General features: G+C 36.0%; 1 protein-coding gene across 1 annotated transcript; it reads right to left on the bottom strand.

The window, feature by feature from the left end:
* Positions 1-17544: 17544 nt before the first annotated feature.
* LOC149246779 (geranylgeranyl pyrophosphate synthase 7, chloroplastic-like) lies at positions 17545-18660 on the bottom strand. The gene has a single exon (XM_089455751.1). It carries the CDS (start codon positions 18658-18660, stop codon positions 17545-17547), a length of 1116 nt encoding a protein of 371 aa, XP_089311877.1.
* Positions 18661-20561: the final 1901 nt, after the last annotated feature.

Below are 20561 nucleotides of genomic sequence, written 5' to 3'. Positions count from 1 at the left end.
AGGGATTTGAAGAGAGCTCATAGCTCCCCATAACCCACAGCAAAATGGGGTTGCTGAGCAGAAGAACAGAACGATCGTGGGTGCTGCACGGGCGATGTTGCATGATCAGGGCCTACCCCTTCACTTGTGGGTAGAGGCATGCAATACTACAGTATAGGTGCAGAACCATTTTCCTCACAAGATACTTGGCATGAGTACACCTGAGGAGGCTTATTCTAGTAAGAGGCCTGATATTTCCCATTTGAGGATTTTTGGTTCTCCTATTTACATGCATGTGACGAAGGATGCCAGGAAGAAGCTGGAGCTGACCGCAGAGGTTGGGATATTTGTGGGGTACACTAATATGCCCCACAACTATCGTGTGTATTTGCTAGACAGTTGCAAGACTGTTGTGCGACAGGATATCAAATTTCAGGAGGAGAAAGCCATGAAGTGTTCGCTTGAGAAGGAGCCACACTTGCATGCAGATGAGGAGCTATTAGTTCCTAAGGATGAGCTTCAGGATGTGGATCAGCCACAAGATGAAGTTCATGGAGTGGAAGAGACCACTCATGCAGTGCCAACCATAAGAGGGCGAAAGCGCACTACAGAAGCTGAGCGACTGGCTCAAGATGCAGAGAAGGTTGTAGGACCACCTACAGCACAGCGCAGACACAGACAGTGACCTAATCGGTACACTGGATACATGGCTCTTGTGAGAAAATGTGTCATGACTGAGCCATCCTCTTTCGAGGAAGCTGTGGAGGATCTCGCATGGGTAGATGCCATGGTGGAAGAGTATGATTCGATTGTCAGAAACAATGCATGGGAGATTTTCCCAAGACCAGAGGGGAAATCAGTGCTGGGTTCGAGATGGATCTACCAAGTGAAGCAGGCAGCTGACGGGAGTGTGGAGAAGTACAAGGAAAGATTTGTTGCCCGAGGCTTCTCACAGATAGAGGCGATCGACTATGAGGAGACCTTTGCACTTGTCGCAAGGTATTCTTCCATACAGACGATTCTTGCTCTCTCAGCACAGATGGGGTGGCACATCCATCAAACGGATGTGAAGACTGGATTCCTCAACGGAGTCATTGAGGAGGAGGTGTACATAGAGCAGCCTAAAGGTTTCGAGATCTTCAGCAGCGAGTCGCACGTGTGTAGGCTCAAGAGAGTGCTGTATGGGTTGAAACAAGCACCTCGTGCTTGATACACACGGATAGACAGTTATTTCACCAGACCTGGATTCTCCAAGAGTGAGGCAGATCCTAACCTTCACCAGATTGTGGTTGATGGTAAGTTGTTGATCATTGTACTTTATGTAGATGATTTGATTTTGACGGGAGATGAGATGTTGATACTTTCATGCAAGGAGGATCTTGCTAGAGAGTTTGAGATGAAGGACTTGGGCCTCCTTCATTATTTCCTGGGATTGGAAATTTGGCAGTGCAGTGATGGACTATTTGTTTCTCAGGTTAAGTATGCCTGGAAGATACTGGAGAAGTTCAACATGCATGGCTACAAGCCTGTTGATACTCCTCTTCCTGGAGGTTGGAGGAAGGAGGATGCTACTTTAGCGGAGGTAGTGGATGCAACTGTTTATCGACAGTTGGTGGGGTCGCTTATGTATCTGGTCAATACATGACCCGATATATGCTATGATGTTAACCAGCTTTCACAAGCTATGGTTAAGCCAACCAAGCTCTTCTGGAAGGCAGGCAAGCATGTATTGTGTTATCTCAGAGGCACATCGGGATATGGATTGTGGTACAGACAGGAGGATGAGGTGAAGCTATGTGGCTTCACGGATGCAGATTGGGCAGGGAGCCCAACGGACGACATTAGGTACCATCATATCAGATATTGTGTGCAGTGGAGAATCATGTTACTTTCATACATTCCCACGGAGGATCGGGATGCTGATATCTTGATGAAGGCACTCACGAGGAGCAAATTCGAATACCACAGAGGCAGGATAGGGGTTGCAGATAATCCATATCTTTTTGAGAGGGAATGATGAAAAAGCAACAAGATGATGGACCTTAGTGAAATTAAGTCGCCTTCACTAAGCGGGCCCGCAGGCTATTTTTGGCGCAAAGTCTATTTTTAGACTATGTCTATTTTTAGACATATGGATCATGGTCTATGAGTTGCAGGATGGTATTTATAGATGATTGGTCATGTTGGTAAAAATAGATGGACTTCTATTTTTAGACATATGGCGGAGTCTATTTTTAGACTGCCAGTCTAAAAATAGAACAGTTGAATATTATTAGCTCTTAATAATATTTGGACTATAAATATTATCTTATCCTCTTGCAGCACTTCAGTTCGAGCTACGGATGTGGCACATGCAACTGCCAGAAGGAAATATGCCTTTCCTATGGGTTAGTTGAGCTATTGCATGATGGACTTCAGTTAGAACTCAAGTGATTGAGTTTGGTGGAGTTGATTGAGGAGTTGATGGAGTTGTGTTCAGTTTGACTTAGTTGAACTAGTTGTATTTAGTCTAACTGCCAAATACACTAGTGATGAGTGATGTGAATTAATTATTAATTAATTCACTAATTATTAACTCATAAATCAACTAAAGAATACATTAGTTAACTCAGTGCATGGATAGTTCAGTGGAGACAAGTGTTAGAGGTGGGTGAAAGAGTGAGACTACTATCAGTTGTGACTATAGCTGTGCATGAGATTTTCACAATCATTGATTGAGATTGCCAATGAGGATTGCATAGTACAAGCCAAGGGAATTCGAACTTGGATCTGAACTATTCTCAACTTGGATTGCGTAGTAGAGGCAGGCAAACAGTGGAGGAGATTTGAACCTGTGACTTGATTCAGATCTGAGCTAGTTTGTGTGTAGCATGTGGAGATAGTACTGAGTACTTGTGACGAGTATTGTACTATGTATTGTTACATGTTCTCTATCATTATAATATACATATAGTTCGGGGTTTTCAGCTGTATGCTTTCCCCATTACATACTGTGTTGATATGTGCCATTGATGTTTCAATGTGCGCATGCGATTGTTTCTTAATTCCACAAATTGATGATCAATGGTAGAGGAGGTTATGTATTATGCATGCAGTCCAAAAATAGTGTATAATCAGGATAATCTCTATGAATAAGTGTTATATTATTCAAAATTTCTACATTTTTGGGTGTTCAAGCCATGTAGGCTTGAATTGAAATTAGCCAAAAATCATGTCTCTTCACTAATTTGAGTAGCCCTTATAAAGTTTATAAGTATAAGGTGAGAGAACTCATTTTAGGTATCCAAATGTGCAACAATCCATAGACTTCTCAACAAGAGAGTCGAGCTCAATAAGAGATGCCGAGATTGAATAAAGGAGAGTGTTTTGGGTCTGTACTTTCCTATTTCCTATTTGCCAATTCTACCCAAATAACCTCCCAAAAACAAGCAAGTAGATAACTAGGAATTGAAATGTTTGAATATCTCTATTTTGAAAAAGTTTGAACATTAACATAGATTTATAATTTTTATAGATTCAAATTTTGATAAAATGATGAGGATAGGTATATATAATATATATATATAAAATAAAGTTAGTAGATTTTGGTGTTGAAGATGAATCACAGTTGATGGTTGGAAATGGGTTCGTAAATATCTTTTTTTGGTGTTGAATATTAATCACAGTTGATAGTGTGCAACCTATTGACAAAAATCTTCTTTTATATCATTTTCGCCAAAAATATTTTCTTAACATTTAAATTATAAATCTCAGAAACCTAAAATCAAAAATATTAATAATAATATAATATTTTGAAACTGAAGAAATCTAAAGCATCCATATTATTAGAATCATTAGGACTATGGACAATGCCAGGAGATACAAAGTTATAAATATGGCACCATTTCTGAAGTTTAGCAAATGCTAAACGGATATATAAAACATAGAGATTTAAGAACGCTTTTCAGTTCTCTCTGAGTGCAATGTAATCTACAAGACCCAACAAAGGTGCGGCCTTCCTTGGATCGAAACAAGATAGCTCCTCCTTACCTCTCTTCACCAATTCAACAGTAAACACCTTTGATTTCTCCAAACCCATTAGCTTCGGATAAGTGGCCTTATCTCTAACCAAATCTTTTCCTGTCGTCTTCCCAATTTCTTCTGACAATTTTGTGACATAGAGTATGTCATCTACAACCTAAAACAGAAGCCCCAAGCAACGGGTAAACCTTCGAATTCTCTCAATCTCATCTTTCAAAGCACCACCAATGATCGCCCCACACACAGCTGATCACTCCAATAGCACTCCAGTCTTGTGAATATGAACCCATTCCAGAGTCTCAAGATCAATAGAAGCATCTCGCTCGCTCGCAAGATCCATAATCTGGCCACCCACAATCCCTTGGGATCCTGTTGCTCTACCCAATTCAGATACCACCGTCAAAATCACAAACCACTTGTGATCCCTTCATAATAGGTTACTAACTGCCTAATAGGCCTTATAAAGTGAACCATTTTACATTAAATAGGTATCCACTATTATATAATGCACCTTATTCAAACAAGATGATCACATACAATAATTAACTAACTCTTAGATAGCCTAAGGTATGGAGGTTAATACAAGACCTTTACAATCAAATCATTGGTTTGTAACATGTGGCTAAAGGTAGCATTGACAAAAAATGAGTGTTAACCAATACTGCCAATAAGGAAAATAAAGGAAAATGAAGATGGGATAGTTTAAGGCTATATGAACGAATTACCAATGATTGTGATTGTTAGTTCCCTATAATACTAGTGTAGCCCCCATATTGTTATTGTTGTGCCCCATAGAAGCCCACTATTTTTATTGTTGAGATCTTACTTCATTATTGCTATGTAAGCCCTAATTATATTTTGACCCTTTAGACTCCTATATATACTAAGGAGGCCTTGTCATCTGAATCATCCAAGAATTTTTCATTAATGTGATGTAAGGGGAGGTTACCCCCTCAATGCGGCTTATTATCAAGGCATTGATCTATCTTTTCTTATGTTTTTGTGTTATTTTGATTTGGATACATAACCTTTGGTATTAGAGGTAAAAACAGAGCATGATAGTCTTAAATAGTACTACTTGGAACAAAGAGAATCTTTAGAAGAGCAGCAAAAATGGGTCATGAAGATGTTTGGTTATGACTTTGAAATCATCTACAAAAAAGGGAAGCTAAATGTTGTTGCAGATGCACTCTCAAGAAGGGACGAGGATGTGGAAGAATTGTTTTGTTCCATTTCTATTATCCAACCTAATTCGATAACTGAAGTATGAGATGGATGGAAGAATGACGAAGAAGTGTGGACACTCATTCAAAAAATTTAGCAAGATTCCAGTGCCTATGCTACATTTATCTAGAGAAATTATTCACTATGGTACAAATATCGCTTATATCTATGTAAGAACTCCCAACTCAAATAAAAGTTTCTTTTGGAATTCCTCACCTCTCCTATAAGAGGCAATCACGATTTTTAAAAACTTACCACAATGTCAAGAAGGAATTTTTTGGGATGGCCTTAAATCTGATATTCAGAAGTTTGTGGTAGAATGTTTAGTTTTCCAACAAAATAAATTTGATACAATTACAACCCGGATTATTTTACAACCATTTGCCATTCCAAGTCAGTGTTAGGAGGTTTCAATGGATTTTATCACGGGTTTACCCAAGTCCAAAGTAAAGAGTCTCATCATGGTGGTAGTTGATAGACTTATCAAGTGTGCACACTTTTTTGCACTATCTCATCCTTTCAAATCCAGTACAGTTGCTACTGTTTTTTTTATAAATAGTTCAAAAGATGCAAGGAAACCCAAAGATTACTATAGGTGATAGAGATCCCATTTTCACTGGAAATTTTTGGACAGAATTATTTTCTTATCTTGGTACTCAATTATCTCATAACTCATTTTATCATCCTCAATATGATGGGAAAATTGAGATAGTGAATAAATGTTTGGAAGCATATCTTCATTTCTTTGTATCTAAAAAACAAACACAATGGTTCAAGTGGTTACCACTGGCAGAATGGTGGTATAACACTTCCTTCCATACCGCAGTAAAAATAACCCCATTTATGGAACTTTATGGATATCATCCATCATCCATGACATCGTCTTTAAGAGACAATTCTAAGGTCTAATCAGTGGAATATCACATCAAACATCGACAACAAGTTCTCCAACTCTTAAAGGATAACCTAACTCTAGTGCATATTTGAATGAAACTATAATCAAATGAGCATCATAGTGGAAGATGTTTTAATGTGGGTTATTAGGTATTTTTATGTCTACAATCATACAAAAAAATGTGCCTCAAGAAAGATAAGAAGGATAATAAATTATCACCCAAGTACTATGGCCCTTACAAGGTGTTCAAACGATTGGTACTATGGCATACAAATTGGAGTTGCCTACATCTTTGTGAGTACACCCAGTTTTCCATGTTTCATGCTTAAAGAACATTATAGGTGACAAGTTCCCAGTTCAAACTATATTGCCAAAACTTGAAGAGGAAGGAAAATCATATTGGAGCCTGAAGCAATCATGGAAACAAGAATCTGGAAGTTACAGAATCGATCAATTTTAGAGTATCTCATTAGGTGGAAAAACTTATTTGTTGAAGATTCCACATGGAAGGATGAGTATTTCAAATAGAAGCATCCAAAACTACTCAAGCATTGAGGACAACACTTTTTTGAAGTAGAAGGGCATGTTAGGTCCCTATAATTCTACTGTAGCCCCCATATTGTTATTATTGTGCCTCATAAAAGCCCACTATTGTTATTTTTGAGCCCTTCATTTATTATTGTTGACCCTGTAGACTCCTATATATACCAAGGAGGTTTTGTCATTTGAATCATCCAAAAATCGTTCATTTAATAATGTGATGTAATGGGAGGAGTCCCCCTTGAAGTGGATTATTATATAGTCGTTGATCTATATTTTCTTATGTTTTTATGCTATTTTGATCTATATACATAACATTGGTGATGTATTGACTTGAAATAATTAAATGGAACGGTTATATCAACATTCCACACAATGTTGAGGCCACAATACATATACTAACAATAAGGTAGACTAGAAAATGGAATTCAATGCCAACCAATAACTCAATAAAATGTAAAATCAATATGTGGGCGCAGCCATCATCTAATCATATCCATGATTCATTGTGGGTAATTTGTTGGGATGAGGAAATAAATCAATGGTTACCAAGTCCAACAAGCATTAACCCAACCATTGATAGAGAAAGCATAATCATTGTGTTTATAAATTGGTGCTATTGTTCAATTTCTAGCTATTAGGAAAATAAGAAATTATCAAAGGAAACAAAAATACATTTAGCCATATGATACTAACCATCAGTCTAACCCAAACTCCATATTATAACCAAGCAATGATAGAACAAGCACAAAATAGAGTGTTAAACCACACACAACATTTAAACATCATTAACACAATTTTTTTACTTATAAACCCAAATGGAAAAATTAACATTCGATGGGGACTTTGATTAAGCTTGGAAATAGATACAAAGGGTGAGTTATAGATAGATTATGTGTATTGCTACTCAGTAACAAAATTATAGATTACATTGGCTTAGGGACAACTTTCTCTGTTCAAGCAAGTTTTTTCTCCCAAGCCCTTGATTTTTATTTTATTTTCTATGTGTTTCACAGTCCCGGGACATCAGTGACTATGGCATCCACAAAATATTTGTACCAAGCATATCTACCCCGAAAGGATCACTTCCTACCATCTCAACCACAAGGCTTTTCTCCAAGAGTGTCAAGAGAATTGAACCCATTACCTCTCAATCACAGAGGAGCTTTAACGACGGGGACTCAACCAACTGAGTTAACCCTCAAGGCTACTCCCAAGCCCTTGATGCTTCTAAAGACGACATTTTCTTCATTTCCTCTCTAGCTCTCCTCCTCTCCTCTTCATTGTCCTCTAATTCAATAGGTTTCATTTTTAATAGAGATACTCAAATTGCCAAGTATCTATATTAATTTTTCATATTCTCATCTCTTTAGTTATGGACAATTAATTCAAACTTTTCTAATATTTATATACAATTTTTAAAATGAGAGAAAAGTCTCAGTTCTATTTCAAATGACATCTTCCCATTTAAAGGATTTTGTTCCCCGTAAGGATTAACTCAATTATCTAGTTTCTTCTTAATTGCAATTGTGTGCTTGCATCCTCTACTATCGCAAATCAAGGCTATTTGATTGGTTGTGATGGAATCTTAAACAACCCTATCAAGTCATCTATTTGTGGCAATCTATGATTGCATCTATAGTTTCATTCTACTACAGCTTAGTATGAGGGGGATGTTAGGATATTCCGACACATAGGAAATAGTTAAGTATAACTTGGTCTAGTATAGAGTTAGGTAAAGTGTGTTTCTTTACTATGTACATTTTGTAACTTACAATCCGACGGTCACAATATGTAGTGATCCAACGGTTCATTCTCTCCTCGGTATTACCGACACTTGATCTGTGGCTTAACACCCGATTGGTCCATGATCTCTATTTAAAGATCATGGAGGGTCATTTGTAGGTTAACTGTTCATGAGAGAAGCTTATGTAAAATTTCATTCTTTTATTAATAAATTGCCTGAAGTGGCCACGTTGGCTCAGGCCGTGGACTGTTTCCCTCTTTGAGGGTTTTAACCACGTCAAAATACTGGTGCATTGATCTGTGATCTGTGTGTGAGCGGTGTCCTTTAGTGTTTTGTCTGAGGAACTTAACCTGTAAATTCCTACATGGTATCAGAGCCAAAGGTCTCGAGTTTGAAACACACCTGGCTCGCGTTGAGGGGGGAGATTGTTGTACTCCCTGTTAATGGCGGTGTTGATCCAACGCTCCCATGTGTTTCATGGCATGTGCTTAAATCTAGCGATGTGTCTGTTTACTAACACCTGCGGGTTTTGGTGTAACGGTAATCGTGACTCCATATAACCTTGTAGAATCATTAGCAATGCCAGTAGCTAAAATCTGTCTAGGATCTCTTAGGTCCTTAATTACAACATCGTGAGGTGAAAATTCAACGATTTTACCTTCACCTGAATGAGTTATCTGATATACAAATAGAAGGTTGCAGGATAAGGTTGGAACACATAATACATCATTAAATTGACCATTGTCTATATGAACAGTTCCAGTCCCTACAACACTAAGAGATCTATCATCACCAACATATATATTTTTGGTGTTACAATCATTTAAAGAAGAAAACATGTCTTTGTTTTTGGCCATGTGATAAGAAGCTCCAGAATCAATGAGCCACTCATGAGAATGAGAAGAAGAATATACATTTAGTGCATAGCCAGACTGAGATGCTTGACAACCACATGCAGAAAGTGCCATTCCTGAAGATGAAGTTGAAGTTGAAGAGTGCTCCAAATGGATATTATGCTTCTTCATTGCTGCTTCCAAGGCTTCCATCTTCTTAAAGCATTTGGATTCTAAGTGGCCATCTCGATTACAAAAGTTGCAATGTCTATCAGTCTTCTTCCCTTTGTTTTTATTTTTCTTATCATTTTGTTGAAATGATTTTTCATTTTGAGGCTGAAATTGCTTAGGACCCTTGTTTGGTTTAGGACCATTCATTTTAGGATACAACTTCTTAGGATTCTTTGAATTTGGTTGCTGTTGGGCGGCTAACGCTTTCTTAGAAGAGTTTCCAAGATTAAGAAGGCCAAGGTGTAAGAGTTTTTCTTGTTCTCTTATTAAAGAATCACAAAAGGAATCAAAGGAAGGGGACTTGTAGGCTTGTCCTTGAGAAATGAAGGCTTCTCTTATAGAATGGAAGGTGGAAACAAACACAGAATAGGCTGGTCCCAACTTAGTAAGAATGGAGTAGATAAGGCTACTATCTTCTTTCTTAACCTTAACACCTTCCAAGAGAAGTCTAAGGCTTTTGAACTTGGACAAAAAATCTTCAGTGCAAGAAAAATTATTGAGGTCCAATGTAAGCAACTCATTTTCAAGTTAATGGGCTTTAAGTTCATTTTTAATTCCAAAAACTTTAGTGATCTGTTTCATTGCTTCTTCAGATGATGAAAGCGAGGATGAAAATCCTCCCCCACCTTCTCAGGATCCTCCTTCAGCTCCTCAGCTTCCAAAATGGGTCCGTGCTACTTGGGATGCAGTAGGTGATCTTGCCGGTGATCCTACAAATCAGTGACGTACACGTTCTCAGTTTGATAGAGCCTCTTCTTTACTGCCTCAAGCTTCAGTGAATTATGATCTTGACACCTTTGCAAAAGCTTCAGGCCATCCAGATTAGGAAGCAGCTATGAATGAAGAATATCATTCATTATTGGCAAATGATACATGGGATCTTGTTCCTCTACCAAAGGGACGAAAACTTGTTAGATGCAAATGGGTTTACAGAACCAAGTATGGACCAGATGGGAAAGTTGATAAACATAAAGCTCGTCTTGTTGCTAAGGGTTTTTCACAAGTTGAAGTCATTGACTATACTGAAACCTTCTCCCCTGTTGCCAAAATGAACTCTATCTGCCTTTTCCTTTCCCTTGCTGCCTCTTCCAAATGGGAAGTCCATCAGATGGATGTTAAATCCACCTTCTTGCATGGGGACTTGCATGAAGAAATCTATATGGAACAACCTATTGGCTTTATACAAACAGACTCCAGCCTTGTATGTCGGCTTAAGAAATCCCTTTATGGTCTCAAGAAAGCTCCTCGAGCTTGGTATGCCAAAATGGATAACTTTCGTTTAGAAAATGGCTTTTCTAGGTGTCATTCTGACAATACTGTCTACACCAAGAAAGTGGGCAAGTCTCTTATCATTCTTGTTCTTTATGTTGATGATCTTATCCTGACTGGTAGTGATCCCAGCCTTATAAACCATGTGAAGACTAGCCTTAAAAGGAAGTTTGAAATGAGAGACTTAGGACACTTACATTATTTTCTTGGTCTTCAAGTCTTGCAATCCAAGGAAGGTATTTCCCTTTCCGAGTCCAAGTATGCCTATGATATTCTACTCCATTTTCACATGGAAGACTGTAAGCCAGCCCCTTCTCGCTTTCAGTCTAGAGTCAAACTTTCAGTCACTTGTACTTCTCCTGAAGTTGATGCTACCTTATACCGTCAACTTGTAGGAAAACTTTTGTATCTTACCCATACTCGTCCTGACCTTTCCTTTGCTGTTGGCCTTGTTGCTCGGTTTATGAAAAACCCACGTGAAAGTCATTGGAAAACAGCTAAAAGAATACTTCATTATTTTCAAGGTACAGTTCAGTTTGGGATTCATTACAGTGTCGAAGCATCTCCTCTATTGGTTGGTTTCACTAATTCCGATTGGGCTGGTGACCCTGATGATCGAAAGTCTACTGTAGGTTATGTGTTCACTCTTGGTTCAGGACCTATTACATGGGCTTGCAAGAAACAAGGTGCCATTTATCTTTCTTCAGCAAAAGCAGAGTATCATGGTGCCGTAGAAGCTAGTAAGGAAGCCTTGTGGCTTCGTCATACCCTGTCAGAGTTTGGCTTTCAACAGCAACATCCGACTACACTTTGGTGTGATAATCAAAGTGCCATTCAACTATGCAAAGATCCAGTCCAACATCAGTGCAGCAAACACACTGAACTGCACATGCACTTCATTAGAAAGCTCATTCACGACCATGTTCTTGAAGTGCAATATTGTTCAACAGATGATCAAGTTGCAAACATCTTTACAAAGGCTCTCACAGAGGTGAAGTTCACTAAACTTCGATTTATGGTTGGAGCTCAGGAAGTTGTCACTAAGGGGGGATAGGCTCTAGTGCCTCCTTCCTTCTCCTATTGTGTCATATTTGTAAATCCTTCAATCCTATCCCAAGTTGTTCTTAAGGGGGGATGTTAGGATATTCCGACACATAGGAAATAGTTAAGTATAACTTGGTCTAGTATAGAGTTAGGTAAAGTGTGTTTCTTTACTATGTACATTTTGTAACTTACAATCCGACGGTCATGATATGTAGTGATCCGACTGTTCATTCTGTCCTCAGTATTACCGACACTTGATCCGTGGCTTAACACCCGATTGGTCCATGATCTCTATTTAAAGAGCATGGAGGGTCATTTGTAGGTTAACTGTTCATGAGAGAAGCTTATGTAAAATTTCATTCTTTTATTAATAAATTGCCTGAAGTGGCCGCGTTGGCTCAGGCCGTGGATTGTTTCCCTCTTTGAGGGTTTTAACCACGTCAAAATATGGTGTATTGATCTGTGATCTATGTGTGAGTGGTGTCCTTTAGTGTTCTGTCTGAGGAACTTACCCTGTAAATTCCTACAGGGGATGTATGATTTCTTATGTGCTCAACGTAGAATTGACACATGTCCTTTAAATTCATATTATTAAAAATAAAATATTTTAGTATAAAAAATATCAATGTATTAATATTTTTTTATTAAAAAAGGCTAATAATTTATAATATCAAAATAGAAGTATTTTAGTTAACAAATCTAAAAATAGTAGTTTATAATTGATTTTTTTAATAAAAAAAATTGATTAATTTCTTTCTATACTTCAAAAAATGAATAAAAAAGTTTCCATATATAAATTAAGAATAATATTTTATATTATATTTATCAATAATATTTTATATATATCAATAATATTTTATATTATATTTACTAGCTAGTATGAGCTTACATCCATTTAAATCTGAATCTATCATGGGCCTAGAGGATCGTACAAACCTTCTTTTTGGAGTGTAGAACTTGAGATAGGGATTTGATACATCTCGGAGCAGGATAGATCTAGGGTTACATGGATCTAAGTGGATATATCTCCAAATAATGGTATTTCCACTACAAGATGGAAGATCCCAATTAGGAACTACTTTTGGCATTAACTTATTGGCGACTTCATTAGTGAAGATGATATGTTCTACCTTTTTTATGTGTTTATCATCTCTAAAACATAATATCACATTAAAAAGTCATATATTTCATTTATATATTTAACTATAATTTATAGAAATTTTTAATATTCAAAAATATCAGTTTATGCAATGTAGAAGATTTTTCACAATTATATTTATTTTCTACACTAATATATTTTTATATTTACTAATTTGTACAATTTTTCAAATTATACACATTAATATATTAAAAATATAATTTACATATATAATAAATTGTTATTAATCTTATTATTTAATTATCAAAAAAAAAATTGATATTAATCATCAATCAAAATGGGTTTTATTGTCATATTTCATGCCTCAGCCCACAAGTGAAGTGGTAGGCCTTGGTCATGCAACATTTCCCGTGTTGCCCCTACAATAGTTATGTTCTTCCTCTCGGCCACCCCATTCTACTGTGGGTTATGAGGTGTCGTCAACTCTCGTTTAATTCCTTCCACTGCACAGAAGTCCTTAAACTCTTGAGAGACATATTCTCCACTGTTGTCGCTTCTCAAGGCCTTGATCTTCTTCCCTGACTCTTTCTCGACCAAAGCTTTGAACTCACAAAACTTTGTGAAAGTTTGGTCCTTCTTCTGCATGAAATAAATCCATAATTTACAAGAATAGTCATCAATGAAAATCACATAATACCTTTGCTTCATTGTGGATGATGTCGAGAATGGTCCACACAAATCAGTATGAACTCGCTCTAAGATAGCCTCTCCTCGACTGTCTCAATCATTAAAGGAAGACTTGGTGTACTTTCCCAAGGTACAACCTTTGCAAGTGTCAACTTGCTCAAGTTTACCTTTGGCAAGTCCTGTAGATATCTGTTGCATTATCTTCAAAGCCCCATGATGCAAATGGCCCAACCGCCTGTGCCACAACTCGCCAATGTCTTGGCTTTGCACCAATTCTTCTTTTGTACTCAATGATGCACAATCATCTACCTCTAGTTTATAGAGATTCTTCACCCAAATCCCTATCCTCTTGGTCTAACCCATGGCTATGTGTCTTAGGAACGACTTTCCTTTATTGAAGACAACATCGTAGCCTTTGTCCTCCAACATCGCGACCGATACCAAGTTCTTCTTCAGTCCAGTCACATACATCACATCTGTTAAGGTGAGAGGAGCTCCATATTCCCTCTGAAAAGCGACCGTGCCCACTCCTGAAACACTATACCTTCCGTTGTCACCCATATCGATGTGCATCTTGAGGTCTTTCTCCTCTAAGGCACTGAATAAATTTTTATCACCGATAATGTGAAATGAGGCTCCACTGTCAAGATACTAGACACAACCCATCATCGATGACACCATGTATGCAATGAGGGTAAAGTCCATTTCGAACTAAGAGGCTAATGCCTCACCTTCTTATCCTTTCGAGGATCCCTTCTTGGACTTCTTCGATGGGCAATTAGTCGTATAATGTCCCATCTTGTGAAAATTAAAGCATCTTACTCTAGACATGTCACCCTTCTTCCCTCCATGAGAAGAATTCGATTTGAAATGGAAAGCCTTCCCCTTCCCTTTCCTTGCCTTACTTGCTAAGGCCAGATTTTCTTCATCATCATTCTTGGATGAAGAACCATCTCGTGTGCTCCTCCTGATCTCCTCCTACATAAGATCCGACCACATTCGTTCCCAATCCAATAGTTTCTCCCTTCCATTCAAAGAGTCCTGGTAGTTATTACAACTCTTTGGAAGGCCAAGGAGAGCAAGGCTCACCCTATAATCATCAACAGTAGTTATTCCCACACTACCAAACTCATCTCTGCAGGTGGTGTGCTTGTTCAGATATGTAGAAATAGTATCGCCCTTCTCCATCTTGATTCTTCAAAGCTTATCCTTGAGCATCAATTTCCTCTGGTCGCTACTATTCTGGTAGAGGTCCTTCAATGTCTTCCACATTGAAAATGGAGTTTCCTTTCCATAGAGACTCGAGACAATATGGTCTCGAACTCCCTCAAGGATGATTCGTCTCACCTTTGCCACACACTTCTTCCACTCAACCAACTCTTGTGCATTAGTTGAAGCTGGCTTTGGGATTTCTTGATCAATGAATTCCTTCAAGCCATTGTCTTCTAATACAACCTCCATTCTATCTTTCCATGCTATGTAATTTGAGCTACTTTCCAAGGCATACTCGAGTCTCAAGTCATAGAATGTCATTGGCCAACCTTGAAGTATGATATGAATTCGATTTGCACCTCCAACCCCGAACTTCAAACTTCGAATTCTCTTCTCAGTATATTGTTCACAGCTCTGATACCATGTAGAAAATCTGTGATAGGTTAACTTGATAGTGCAATATAAATCAAAGCAGAATACTATAACCTACTTCTACTATCAATTTGCAGAAGCTTAAAGATCGACATGAACAATATAGCCAGAAGAAGAAGAATCAATAGCACAATACACATGAAAATACTTTGGGAAAAGTCTTAGATAGAAACCCCACACTATTGTATTATCATACATGGTGGAAATACATAGGCATTATACAAAGCATTAGTTCTCACAGCTAGCCAGCTCTCAGTACAATCCTCACATATGCTTACAGACAATCTTGGCTTCTCTCGAGCCTTTCTGCCCTCCAAGCTCCTATTTCCTTGTGTTGTTCCTTGTGGATGATTAGCCTATTACCGAATGGAAAAACAAGCCTTCAAAACTGCATAATCCTCAAGGATGAATCCTTGACTACATGCAAGAGTTTTCTCCATGAGAAAACACATGCAACTGATAGTACATTGTCCTTGAACATTAATCTCAACTCGGTCAGAATAGACATGCATGAGTTTTTGATGAGGGAATCTTCAGTTAACTGGAGTAGCACTAGTTGAGTGCATTAATGCATCAAGTGATTGTTAACTCACTATTAGTTCCTCAAACAGTTTGGAACTAATTTAACTAGACTTAACTCAATCTTATCTCCTTAATTTAAGGGATAACTCTTGCATGACTTAGAAAGACTTCTAACTTGAATTTCTCCAACTAATTAATTTAAAATAAATTAATTAATTATTTCCAAGTAGTTGTTAAGACTAAATTCGATTTTAATTCGCAATTTAATTCAAGGCCAAATTAAATTGGAATATTCTTGTTGCCATATTTCAACAGATTTTTCACAATTATATTTATTTTCTACAGTAGCATATTTTTATATTTACTAAATTGTACAACATTAATATATTAAAAATATAATTTACATATATAATAAATTGTTATTAATCTTATTATTAAATTATCAAAAAACTCTGGATATTAATCATCAATCAAAATGGGTTAAATTGTCATCTTTCAAATAGGTTTATATGTTCTATCTAATACCTAATTATGGTAAACTAAATAATTAATTAATACAATCACATTAAAAATATTAAAGTGGTTGACATTGTCAAAGGCTTCATAAATATAACCAAAAAAACCATTGCAACATGAAGAATGTCTTACTAATGCACACATTTACCTAATTAACCATATATAAAAAGGTTATGGGTCAACTTTAACTTTAGAGAAAAAAAAAAGGAATTATAAATTAATGTTATAAATAATAATGAAACATTATTAGAATTGGAATAATCTCAAATCCCTAGGAAATTGGTGGGGGATGAGCCACGTGAAACATGAACTTTTTAAATTTATTAAAAGTCATCGCAACCTAACAAACTCTTTAATACACTATAGCTGTTGATGAGCATTAAGACTAAGCATAAGCTGAGCATATTCCCTTGAGAATCAATGTAGGCCCTCAATTAAAAATATCAAAATCAACAAATCCTCATCTACTTTAAGTTGAAATAAGAAACTTTCACAATTAAGATAAAATAGAGTAAACTAATTCTATTAATTAAACAACTAATTAGTTAATTAAATAGCTAACTAAAAACCACAAAAATATAGATTAGTTAGAATCCACACTAATTCTATTCCATACCTAAATTATTATAAATTAATTAATTAATTAAAATAAATTAAAATAAACTAATTTTATTAATTAAATAACTAGCTAAAAGCCACAAAAGTGTAAATTAGTTGGCAATACAATTTATATTCATATATATTACAATGAAAGTAACCTGACCCACTTGCCAATTCTACCCAAATAACCTCCCGAAAACCAGCAAGCAGCTAACTAGGAATTGAAATGTTTAAATATCTCTATTTTGAAAAAGTTCGAACATGAACATAGATTTATAACTTCTGTAGGTTCAGATTTTGATAAAATGACGAGGTAGATGTATAAAAAATATATATTAATTAATTAAGTGTAGATTTTGGTGTTAAAGATGAATTACAGTCGATGGTTAAAAGTAGATTCACAAATATTTTTGTGTGTTGAAAATGAATTATAGTTGATAGTGGGAAATTTATTGACAAAAATCTTCTTTATGTCATTTTCATTAAAATTATTTTCTTAACATTTAAATTATAGATAATAGAAACCTAAAATCATATTTTGAAACTGAAGAAATCTAAAGCATCCATCCATATTATTAGAGTCATTGGGACTATGGACGATGCCAGGAGATACAAAGTTATAAATATGGCACCATTTCTGAAGTTTAGCAGACGATAAACGGATACATAACACGTAGAGATTCAAGAACGCTTTTCAGTTCTCTCTGAGTGCGATGTAATCTGCAAGACCCAACAAAGATGCAGCCTTCGTTGGATCGAAACAAGATAGCTCCTCCTTACCTCTCTTCACCAATTCAACAGTAAACTCCTTTGCTTTCTCCAAACCCATCAACTTCGGATAAGTGGCCTTATCACTAACCAAATCTTTTCCTGCCGTCTTCCCAATTTCTTCTGACGATTTTGTGACATCGAGTATGTCATCTACAACCTGAAACAGAAGCCCCACGCAACGGGTAAACCTTCGAATTCTCTCAATTTCATCCTCCGAAGCACCACCAATGATCGCCCCACACACAGCCGAGCACTCCAATAGCAGTCCAGTCTTGTGAATATGAATCCATTCCAGAGTCTCAAGCTCAACAGAAGCATCCCGCTCGCTCGCAAGATCCACAATCTGGCCGCCCACAATCCCCTGGGAGCCTGTTGCTCTACCCAATTCAGATACCACCCTCAAAATCCGATCACTCCCCACTGTTTTGCTTGTGGACTCTGCAATGTGCTCAAACGCAAGTGAATGAAGTGCATCCCCTGCAAGAAGAGCAGTGCCTTCCCCGAAGACCTTATGGTTTGTGGGTTTACCTCTGCGCAAATCATCATTGTCCATGCAAGGCAAGTCATCATGAATCAAAGACATTGTGTGGATCATCTCCAGTGCACACGCAGTTGGCATGGCCAGCTCCTGGGTCCCTCCCACAAGTTCACAAGCTGCAATGCACAGAACAGGACGAATCCGTTTTCCTCCGGCAACAAAAGAATACCTCATGGATTCATATATTTTCTTGGGATGACTCAGTGGGATAGCCTTATCCAGAGCCTCATTCACTGCCAGTGCCTTGGAAAGCATGTACTCCTTGAAATCAAATTCAACGACATCTGTGTTTGATGGTCTAGCTGATGATACGACCAGATGTCTATATGACAAAAGCCCACGAGCAGCCAGATGGTCGCCAATAGAATTCCCTGATGAGTTTGAAACTCCATGAAAACGTTTTATGGGAATGGAAACTCTCCTCAGATTACATTCTTGAGAAGCAATTTTCATAAAATATAGGCCATGGCAGCTAGCTGTTGCCATACTGCTGTAAGCCATGAGGTGCTATAATAAATTACTGCAACGAAAAACAGAGATTGAAAACAGGTAAGTAGATGCAACAGAAGAATATATGCATATGAATTCAAAGAATTTTGTACTATTGAAAATTTGAACTTTATTAGTGACACGCTCTTGGCCACTGTGCATAACACGTATGAGGGAGGAAGCTTGATCATATTACTCAAACCTTTCCATTACCTAAGACGGGAGGTCAGTTCTCTGTCCAGAAAACAGTGAAGAAGAACTTGGTTGCGTGCTTGTTCGGGGGCGCGCATGACTTTCATTTAAAGAGTGTTTGGGGCATAATGCCAATCACAAACGACAAAGGTTATAGATGCCAATCACAGACTCTGAATCAAAATCTTTAAAAGACCGTTTGCCAGACTCTGAAGGGAATCTTTAAAGCTTAGTTGGTTAGACTAGCAGGGCCTAATCTCAAGGGCATCAAGGAGAATTGACTTTGTGATCTAGCAATTGGCCAGGAACTTAACAACAGGAAATTAACTAGTTAAGCTAAAACCTTTGATCTATGTTAATTAAATAACTTATTTCAACAATGATTAGGTTTTTAAGCTTGAAGTTTACTTCATATGAGGTCTCCTCAACCAAAAAATCACATTTTTGTTCAAATAAATATGTTTATGCTCATTAAAGTTTATAATAAAAAAATGAATCTCCAAAATATATATATAAGTGAGATACAAATTACTGTAAATTTATTTAGATTTGTGTGGACAATATTTAGTAATTGGGTAGATTATTTTTCCATTCAACATGTAGAATAATTTTAATTTTAATTTGGAAAAGAAAAAATAAAAATAAAAATAATAATAATAATAAATAAATATTATAAAACAAAATATCCATACTTATTATTTTATATTATTTCATTGCTTTCATAAATTTGCTATTTCATAAAAGCATGTAGAATAATTTTAATTTTAATTGAGAAAAGAAAAAATTAATATATATATATATATATATATATATATATATATATATATATAAATAATAAAACAAAATATTCATACTTATTATTTTATATTATTTCATTGTTTTCATAAATTTGCCATTTCATGAAAGTGAAGTAATCATTTTATTTTTTAATTTTTCTCAAAATTTAACTATAAATAATTAAAATTGCATGTTTAATTTGTTTATTTTATACCATCAAAGAATATTAATCTTTTAATTTTTTTTTGTTAGGGTGAATATGTTCACTTTCTTTGTTTAGAAATTTATGAGAAAAGAACATTTCTGAATTTTTTGTCACAGTGGATTGTTTTGTATAATGTGACATGATTAAATGATATATTTAACAATGATTGGATTCTTAGTTCAATAATATATTTTATATGAGTTTTATTCAATGAAAATATATTATTTTATATATACTATAATTCATGTGAAAGATATAATTTTTTGAAAAAAAATATTAAATTAAATGTGTTTGTTCTCTTTGTTTATGGTTTTTTGGGGGAGAATGAAACTTTTTAGGGTTTGTATCAAAATGGATTGTTCTTTGTGTGTGTTGATTAAATAACGTATTTCAACAATGGTTAGGTTTTTAAGTTTGAAGATTATTTCATATCAAGTTTCTTAATAAAAAAAATCACATTTCTATTAAATTGGATGTGTTTAGCTTCTTTTCTTAAAGATTATAATAATAAAAAAGAAATTTCCTTGAATTATGACTTATAGTGTAATGTTCTTTATAATATGAAATATATATATATATATATATATATATATATATATATATATATATATATATATATATAAAATTGAGATCCAAATTAGTGTAAATATATTTAAATTTCAGTCATTCTCAAATAAATGATTCACAATTTTTGTTCCAAATTTGAAAAAGAATATACTTTTCAAGTACATATCATATT

Source organism: Pinus tabuliformis, chromosome 7, assembly GCF_031772625.1.
Source record: "Pinus tabuliformis cultivar Carrire ecotype Pingquan chromosome 7, CPIR1, whole genome shotgun sequence".
Taxonomy (NCBI): Eukaryota; Viridiplantae; Streptophyta; class Pinopsida; order Pinales; family Pinaceae; genus Pinus; species Pinus tabuliformis.
This window is presented reverse-complemented; position numbering and strand designations above follow the sequence as displayed.

Bases quoted from the DNA above. Each gene is read 5' to 3' on its own strand.
- LOC149246779 (XM_089455751.1), bottom strand. From the start codon at position 18,660: ATGGCTTACAGCAGTATGGCAACAGCTAGCTGCCATGGCCTATATTTT.